This window comes from Xyrauchen texanus, chromosome 16 (genome assembly GCF_025860055.1).
Source record: "Xyrauchen texanus isolate HMW12.3.18 chromosome 16, RBS_HiC_50CHRs, whole genome shotgun sequence".
Lineage (NCBI taxonomy): Eukaryota > Metazoa > Chordata > Actinopteri > Cypriniformes > Catostomidae > Xyrauchen > Xyrauchen texanus.
Genome location: NC_068291.1, coordinates 20246844 through 20257030, shown reverse-complemented (window position 1 = coordinate 20257030; position 10187 = coordinate 20246844). Strand labels below are relative to the sequence as shown.

At 35.0% G+C, this 10187-nt stretch overlaps 1 protein-coding gene across 1 annotated transcript in view; it reads right to left on the bottom strand.

Annotated features, from left to right (window-relative positions):
* Positions 1 to 217: 217 nt before the first annotated feature.
* LOC127656997 (potassium channel subfamily K member 2-like) overlaps positions 218 to 10187 on the bottom strand; it is a 33635-nt gene continuing 23665 nt past the window's right edge. Inside the window, exons 4-7 of the mRNA XM_052145609.1 lie at positions 9566 to 9726; positions 4952 to 5138; positions 3669 to 3808; positions 218 to 541 (exon numbers count right to left, since the gene is read on the bottom strand). Coding sequence (XP_052001569.1) covers positions 218 to 541; positions 3669 to 3808; positions 4952 to 5138; positions 9566 to 9726 — 812 coding nt within the window. The remainder of the gene's footprint in view (positions 542 to 3668; positions 3809 to 4951; positions 5139 to 9565; positions 9727 to 10187) is intronic.

Genomic DNA, 10187 nt, shown 5'->3' with positions numbered 1-10187 from the left:
AGGTACAAAGCATTAAGTCACCATTTCAATTATTCAAAAACATTGATAATGGTGATAATAGCAAATTCATAAACATCCAGGAAAGACAGGCTGCCTAGGTATGAACGTTTTTGATATAACTTTGTTATCAAACATAGACGTAGACTCAGATAAGAGTATCTTCCTCTTTAATATATATAATTGTTTTTATGTGCATTTGAGGCTTGAGTTTCTTGCCTTATTTGAGATGTTCAATAATGGAGATCTCGCCATAATCAGGGCAGTCTGGAGTAAGACCGTTCAGGTAAAGGCTGCTGTTTTTGGTCAGGGTCGGGGGTTGTTCTTTCTCCAGTTCATCAGTGAAGTTAACAGACAGGGTTGTCTTGCATGGCATCATGTCTTGCCCTGGATTCTGATCTAGCTCCGACGACAGCTTGCGTTTGATGTATGCCGCCCGCTGAAATTTGTCGTAAATTTCCACGCTTAGACGGCGCCGTGTTTCTTTGAATTCTGCTGACACATTAGCTGTCCATTCTGCAGCGTGAGCACGGAACTCACCGACCTGGAAGAGAAGAAGAACTCAGTGGGAACTTGATGCTAACCACAATTCAGTGTCACATATACTGTAGGTTTAAAGAGGTGTAAAAAAAGTATTTCAAAAACCCATTTCTGCTCATTACATATGTCAAAAAAATTGTCAGAAATGTTTACTCTTGTTTAAAATGTTTACTCTTTCCAATTTTGTGTATTCATTGTAACATATACTGTGTGAATTATGGAATGTGTTTACCTTGTTTATACCATTCTAATGTTCTTTATGTATCTTTACAGTAGGGCTGAGCAATATGCAAGAAAAATGTTTGCGATTTGTTTTATAAAAAATATTGTGATATCCGATTACATCGTCAACAATTTTCTTGCGTTATTGGTTTTGCTTTAAAAATTAAATTAACTTTTTGTAACATGAAAAACTTAAACCAAAGATATTTCCAAATTCAAATTGCACTTCAAACAAAACAAAAAAGCAATTAAAATAACAAAGATGTCAAAAATATATAACCACATGTTTAGGTTGTATACACATGTATAGGCTATAAAGTGAACCTGCAGAGTTGCGTTCACAAGGCATGTTAAACGTGGACTGCTCTGTGGAAAAAATTTAACTTCAAGCACCTCCTGAGATGGTCTGAGGTCATTTGCAGCATTCTCATAGACTACACTATTCTTGCAAACAGTTTTTATAGATGACTGAAACAGAAAAGAGTGAGAACTCTTTATATTCTACGAGGCACGCGCCTACTACACACCTCTGAACAAACAGTGCATCAGAAACACACATTGACAGCTTTTCTTTCATCAGTTCTTCAAAATATAATAAAGTGTGTTTCTTCAAGCATGTGTCTTTGTGTCTAAAAGCATTTTTTTGTCATGATTCACGAGATGTATTACACTTAGCCTGCTATGGTGATGGGTAGATGAGCTAAATTACCCACCATAAGCATGATATAGATATAGGCTACCCGCATTTGGGGGGAATGCTAATTTCATACCCTGGGCTACTATTTAATGTTTGCTGATTTCCCAGCTCCAAGGTTTTGTAATTTCACAAATATTGTCGATCATCTATTGATGAGTGTTGCAATCAGCATTGGGATATTTGTCAGATATCATTAATATCTGATTACATCGTCCTATTACCCAGCCCTACTTTACAGGGAGCTGTCTGGTTTCTGATTTCCAAATAGGGACCAATACAGTACTTACCTACCTACCAACCAACCAACCATTAACCAACCTACCAACCAACAAACCCAATAACCAAAAAATCCAACCAATCAACCAACCAACCAACCAAGCCACCTACCAAACAACAAACCCAAATATCCAACCTATATACCTACCAGACAACCAAACTAATGTAATAACCAACCAACCAACCCAATAACCAACAAACCAACCAAGCAACCTAAAAACCAACCAGCATACCACAACCAAACAACCTACTGTAATAGCCAACCTACCAACCCAATAACCAACAAACCAACCAACCAACCAGCCAAACTACCAACCAACCACAACCTCCCAACCAACCAAGCAACCTACCAAACAACAAATCCATCCAACCTACATACCTACCAGCCAACCAACCTACCAACCAACCCAATAACCAACTAACCAATCAGCTTACCAACCACAACCACAACCTACCAAGCAACCAACCATCCAACCAAACTACCAACCTACCAACAAACAAAATGATCTACTTTAGTTATATTTGATTTACTATTTAATTAAAATAAAATTAATTAATCACTAGGAATCAAAGAAATGTTACACCGAAATTATACATTGAAATATTCTCCAATATTTGGAGAAGCCCACTAACATACATAAAACTACCACTTTCTTTTCTGGAATTGTTTTTCTATCAGTCTAAAAATGTTCTCAAGACAAATTGCATAGGTGGACTGTAAAATAATGCCTTTCAAAATAACAGTTGTAGTGTTAGAAAAAAAATTGTTCAGAGTGTAAAACTTATCAACAAACAGTAACAACATGACTGTAATATAAAGGTTCACAAGCAGCCTGCTTTGATTTTCCTCTGTGAGTTGGTGGCTTACAAGAATCTTGAGAAGTTTATTCATGATGTTCTACTGTACACAGTGCCTTGATGACATTTGAAAGGCCCTAAAAATAGATGTATTTATATTGTATATGAGAATCAGAGAGCAAAACTGGGTCATTCAGACCTTTCACTGACATTAAACCTGAACTTGACATCCCCTCCATTTCCAGTGAGAAGTGATAATAGACTTCAGTGTAATCCATTTTCAGATTAACTGTACTCTGCTGTTATATACAGTCAACATACTCAGCTGAATAATACTGATCCTAAAGGCCTAGAAACCTACATTTTCCTTTTTGTGAAGGAGATGTTCTTGTTAGGGACTAATTACATCTCCTAAGCATTAATTATATACTTTGAGATACAACAGTATAACATCAGAAAATTGCACTTTTATGATTTCACAAGAAAAGCACAAGAGTTCCAGTGAAAATGCCTCATTATACGCTTGTAACGGGGTAAGGTGGGCAAGGAGGATGCGGGAACTGGCTGAAAAGTCAACGTAAGTTTTCATAACATAAATGAACTCAAATCAACTTAAACACAAACACATAGACACACACACAGCAATCACATGTGGCTCTCTCTCTCTCTCTCTCTCTCTCTCTGGGAGAGACGAGGGGAGGGAAAGGGAAGATGGAAAGAGCGAGGTGGAATGGAGAGAGAGAGGATAGAGAGAAAACTGTCTCTAATCTTGCTATTCACAAGGGGAACCTAAACAATATTAGGCTGATCGGTGTATATATACATATATATACATCATATGTAATCAATTACTCCAAGTCAATAGTTTATATTGTACATTGTTTTTTTTTTTATTACATAGTCAGCAATTTTTCATGAGAATTTTTAATTCATAATAATTTTTTTTATATATTTACGAATGTCTTGTACGTTTTTGCTTTAAATCAAGGTGGGATTTTTATAATTTAATCAAAGGTTGTTTTGGCTTAGAACTCATTATTGATGAATGTTTTGAAATCCCTAAGGAGAACATGAAGGGGAAAGATAGTTTTAGAACCAATGTGCTCTATTGCCTGAGTGTGTAGCAGTAAGCACATACCTCCTCTTTGGTCTTCTTGGAGATGACCCGAAGCCAGTCTCCAATCATACTGAGAACTGCAGCGAAGTAGGCTAGACCCACCAGGATCCAGAACCACACAATCGGCTTATAATAGTCCAGATACTCAATCTCAGCCCCTTCTAAATGAGTAAGAAAGTAAATGAGAGAGTGAAAAGGTGATGTATAAACTTGTCTTTCACCTCAATCCACTGCAAAAAAAAAAAAAAAAAGTAGGTACTATAAAAAAGTAGGTACAATAACACCCAATCTCAATAATACTCTGCAGAAATGCTTTTGCAGGTGGTTTGCAAGCATTTCCTCCGGATAGCATACAGTATGTACATGTGGACAAACTCTGTATTTGAAGTGAAGTCCCCAGACTTCGGCACCAATGCAACAGCAAAACATTATTTAAGAACATTTGCAGTCCTCTAATGTGATAGGACATGCAGAGATCTAAGGGTGCTGATATTTAGTAGATAAACTATTATCTAACATAAAATTAACAGCACAAAAGTATCTAATTTTTTACACATCAAATCTGTATTCAACAATTAAAATCATACACCAATGTCCTATTTTTTATTTGAATTAACATTTAATTAATTGTTGTAAAATAATTTGTAATTATTAACTTTTTTTATTATTGATAACTGTATTTGTTACCTGTTAGCCAAGTTATTGTACGAAAAAAATACTGAATACATATTTGTCTTTTAATTATGGAAAATTGTACTTTATCAATAATAAAAAACACAATTTGGTCCCAAACAAGCAAGCCCCCAATGAGTGACTGCAAAATACATGTTAAATTTGCAACCCTGTTACTTGAAATTCTTATATCCATTCAGGGATAATTTTCTTTGCATTATTTTATCATCATTATTTTTATTATGTATTTTTAATTTGATAATTTTTGTCTTTAATTTTTACAGCTAGAACATCAAGGTTTAAACTGTATTTAGAGATGTCCCAAATTTTTATAACAGGGTTGCAAAAAAATAAATAAAAAAAAAATAGAAAAAGAAAATAAAACAGCTCGTGAAATATTTAGTTTGACTTCTTGAGGTTGACGATCAATATTTTCTGAAGATATAGTACCTCCTTACACTGGCCGTTTGTTGAAAAAATAAAATAAAAAGTATGAGTTTCAGGCACTTCCTTTTATGCTATTTGTGGAAAGTGCCACAGGTAATGCACAATAGTATTGCAGTTTTCTTCAGTTTGATTTTCAATAAATAACGCAATTCAGACTGAGGCAGCAAATTAGCGACTTCATTCACCTGGCACAAAGTCCCCAAATCCAATAGTGGTTAATGTAATGACAACAAAGTAGATGGCCTCCAAAGCGCTCCAGCCTTCAATGTGCTTGAAGATGAGGGCGGGGATTGCTACAAACAGCAGGCACCCGAACAGGATGAACAGGACCGTGGAGGTCACACGGATTTTAGTTTGGCTCACATTCCATTTCTGAGAGGAAAAACAGAAAAGACAGAATGGAGGGTTGTAAAGACCATAAAGTATATTATAATCAACGCTGACAGAACACAGTCACACAATGTTTGACAAGACACCATCTGAAAATGTCCACACTTATGCAACATCTACCGATATGACATCTATTATACACTGTCTACACAAGTCTCTCACAGTAGTTAAATTAATGTTTAATTAAAAATGAATGAATTTTAATGGATTGTTTACCCCAAAATTTTAATTCTGTCATCAATTACTTACCCGCGTGTCATTCCAAATTCATATGACTATTTTTAATCCATGGAACACACACGGTGAAGTTTTAAAGAATGTTTACATTGCACTTTCTATAGAATGAGAGTGGATGGAGACAAAAAAGTAGTTCCTATGACTCATGCACTATATTTCAAGTCTTCTGAAGCCATATGATTGCTTTGTGTAAGGAACAGACTGAAGTTTAAATCTTTATTCACTAAAAACCTTGCCTTGTTGCCGTAGTCACCATTAATGTGCATTGTATGGAAAAGAGCATCTTGGACATTCTGCTATAAATAACTCATTTTGTGTTCCATAGAAGAAAGTCATACAGGTTTCAAAACACATGAGGATGAGTAAATGAAAATTGAATTTTTAATTTAGGTTGAACTATTTAATATTCCACTATTCAAGAGGAGTCAATTTTCAATAACATTTCACACTGTCAATTGCCCCAGTAAACACTGCTGTAAAATTTAGTTTTCTGTACCGGTGCTTAAAGGGAAAAAGATGCAGCCATTCTCAGAACAGCCATGCCGCACTTAATTTTTTATTTATGTTCTGAGAGAACTGCAGCTTTGCTTCACGTATCAGGCTAGTGCTCAACTGAAAAAATATACACTGAATGATGTTTAAAGTAGTATTCGACCAATATGGCTTTTTCAGTGGCCAATGCTGATGCTTATAATCAAACATTAAAAGGTTTTTGCCAGGCTGGGGTGAGGAGAAATGAGTGAGTGGAACAAATTGCTCAGAAAAAAAAATGTGTTCAAAATTGTTTTCCTTGTAAATACTTTGGTCATGGGACTTTTATAAAAACTCTGGCATCAACTCACAGGATGAATCTCATTTCACTTCCTAGCGGCCTTTTTTGTGAATCAGTAAATCATGAACACAAATTTGTGTTCCTGGCAATGGTATATCCACTGAAAATTGAACACTGACTCATGACGATAACACTGGGACAATAACCTGCGACATGAGGTTGTGCATTAAAGGAAAAAGTACAGCGTAATAATGATATAATAAAATTAAGAAATAAAAATACAAAGGAGTGTATTTTTAATCTTCTTCTAACAACTCTAATATATAAAAGACTGTTTCCTTTTCATGCACATTATAGATGAAAGATAATACAAAAAAATCACTTAATTTGACTAGGCTTTTGTAAAGAAAGTAAGGCTTTGATTTCATAATTTTACATTGTGCTCATCGTCTAACCGGCTTGAGAGACTTCAGAAGACCTGACAACATTTCCTGTAAGGGAACATATGTATGAGCAATGATGCTCTCTGGTTTTAACAGTGCATTCTGGGAAATTTTTAGGGAGCGAATGTTTCAGTGTAATGGAACAATTTTGTGATTGAGTCAGCCCTAGAAATGGCAACCAGTGGTTAAATTAATGTCTTCAGAAGCTATATAAGTGTGGGTGAGAAACAGATAAATATATTAGTTCCTTTTTTACTATCAATCTCCACTTTCACTTTCACATTCTTCTTCTTTTGTTTTTGGCAATCTGCATTCTTTGTGAATACCGCCACCTACTGGGAAGGGAGGAGAATTTATAGTAAAAAAAAGGGCTTAAATACTGAGATTTTTCTCACCCACACCTATCATATCGCTTCTGAAAACATGAATTTAACCACTGGAGTCATAAGGATTACTTTTATGTTGCCTTTATGTGCTTTTTGGAGCTTCAAAGTTCTGGCCACCATTCAATTGCACTGGAAGGACCCACAGAGATTAAATATTCTTCTAAAAAAATGTGTTTGTGTTCAACAGAAGAAAGAAGGTTATACACATCTGGAATGGCTTTAGAGTGAGTAAATAATGAGAGAATTTTCATTTTTGGGTGAACTATCCCTTTAAGTTACATGCCAGAATTTTGTAAGAAGTCCACTGACCTTGATCTTTTTAATGTTATTTTCTTGAGAGATACAATATGTAAAAATGTTAAATAAAATGATTTGAAGAAAAACATAAAAATGTGTGAAAATAGCATTTATATTACATGATATTTAGTCAAAATTCACTCAAACAATATTGTGAAAATACAAAAGAAATGTGTTCTCTGAAATTCAGACTTCTATTAATTGGCCAAGGACGCACAGTTATTGACCAATGCCGATAGCCAAAATAGCCAAATATAGGACGATTAATCAGCCTGGCCGAAACATCAGTCTAGAGTTTGAGAAATAAACACATTATGCCCTAAAAATCCCTCTTTCAGGCTTGAAAAAACTCTTTTTAATATGTGGTACAAAAAATAATCAATGAACCAGCAATAAATAATTCACTATGCTGCACTGACCTCTAGAAAATAAACAGTGTATTGTGTTTTTCACAGTAAACATCAACGTTCAAGTTGAATTAGAATAATGCAGAAGAAAATGAGCATGTGTGTATGTGCAAAAAGTGTAAACAAGATGCCACCAGAGGCACTTAAGTGATAACAGTGAATAATCAAAAGTGTCAGAGTATACTGCAGCACAGAATAAGTCTAATAGTAGTCAGCATTCATTTTTGCCAAATGATCATTATTAAAACAGGGGATTATTGAGCAGTGTAAGACAATAGAATCAATTTCAGATGAAAGGCTTTGGTCTATTTTTTCTAAATAAATGTATTAATAGTATTGTCTAGATGTAATCAGGTTCTTATGTCAACTCATGATTTTATATTGTTATGTTGGTATACTTACAAAAAGAATACATATATATATATATATATATATATATATATATATATATATATATATATATATATATATATATATATGTATGTGTGTAATTGGTCTAATTTGTTGCTTTAATTGGTTTCACTATTTCCTGCTGCTCAACTTAAAGTTGAAAAATAACTGACAATGTTGTCATTCATTTCAAAACCTGATATTAACTAATTAATAAATGTGTTGATACAAGAAAATACTGGACAAGTCAAATGATTCAGTCTATGGAACAGGGAAATGATGCAGTCATCTTGTGATTATCACAAAATAAATGTGATAGTGTGATATAAAACCACTCCTCTTTACGCTGCGTTCCTGATCACACTGTCGATGAAGTGGAGGGGTCTTGAATAACATTGAAGAGATTTTTGTATTTTATTTTTTGTGATAATTGCCAGCTGACTAAACATAAATCGCAATTTGCACAGCGACGTAACAAACAAGTAAATAAATAAGCCTGGTCTCGTGACAATTATGTGACCATGGCAACATTTTTGCAAAACGAAATGATATGCCTAAATACACATTTGGCTGCAGTTCCCCAGTGAAATATCCAGTGGAGAGCACCAAAAGCGAGTGAAATGGTGTCGTAATCAGACAAGTTTTTAAGGGTAATAGGTTAAAAGGAGGTTTTAATTAGTAAAACATACCTCACTAACCTACAATTTTAACCTAAATCTAACCAATAGTGACCTAAAATAAAATGAGAAGTAGACACAAACAGACATCCTTACCCTTAACCAATGCCTAAACCTTACCGATAGTGACGAAAAACCAATTGAGAAATGAAAAGCACATTTTTCATCACATCTTGTGTCATTTCTATGACACACTCTTCTCACATGTCAGCTTGCATGCTTGACTTTGAACCGTCCAATGTACAAGCCTCTATCAGGTGAGGTACCGCGGAAGCTAATCATTTTGGAATACGTGTATTATAAATGTAAGGGAATCTGTACAAGCGTTAAAATGTGTTGTTTTTCAAATGATACATTATAGTAAGTGTTTTGACATCATAGCATAGCAGTGTGTGAGTAATAGTGGAAAACATATAGTGTCAATAAATTCATAAATTCGAAAATGAATTAAACGCACAGTTGTTATAGTGCCTCTTGCGTTCTCTTCAGCAGGAAACTGATGAAGATTTCAGCACATAAAAGTCAGTTTGCAAAAAAGCAGTTATAGTAATGTTCATTCTATGAGACTAGGTTAAAGCAAATTCCATTAATTTATTATGTGCTCTGAGGGACATAAAACTAGCATATTGGTTGTCAGGGACAATGGCCAATAATACAGCTGAGCAATCATTATACACAAAATGCCACGAATCAAGTATTTCAGGAAGATGTGCAATAAAAGGTAGAGATATAAATATTATTACAAGCAATATAGCTGAATACTGAGGTAAAGGTCTGGTTTGTTTTGATGAAGCACTTACCACAAACATCTTTTCCACTTTAGCAATTCCTTTGCCAAATATGGTTCCCAGCTGATCTCCCACTCCAGCCAAAAGGAACCCAAAGAGTGGAATCCCCAGCAGGGCATAGATGATGCAAAAGATCCTGCCTCCCTCTGTGTGTGGAGAGACGTTTCCAAACCCTGCAGTAAGAAAGAATGCAAATCGGTCAGGAAGTCTCTAACACTAATGACACCAGAGATAATGTGTGGGTACAACAGCATGCGAAGTGATCTTGTTAAACCAACAGATGGGTCAATCCGTGTCAAATCAGACAGAATTGTGGCTGCACAGACTTCATTCTATGTTCACAGATTATTCGGGACCTAAAACTAAGGTTGTAAAAGTTTCATGTTTTTTCAGCGCCCTGAAAAAAAGCCATGTTTAGGGAATGATATCTCAAGAATTATCATTGCTGGCCTCATGCCAATGGGTAGACATATAGATAAACTTGCTTCCTTTAAGTCCATATGGCTGAGAGTCTCCTTAGAGTACAAACAGTTGCAAAATTGGCCCCTAATGTTGGAAAAAGTGAAACATTTCTTTACAAAGGTGGTATTGGAGCCTAAATTATGCTTATTAAAAAACCAAGGAGGACATTAAC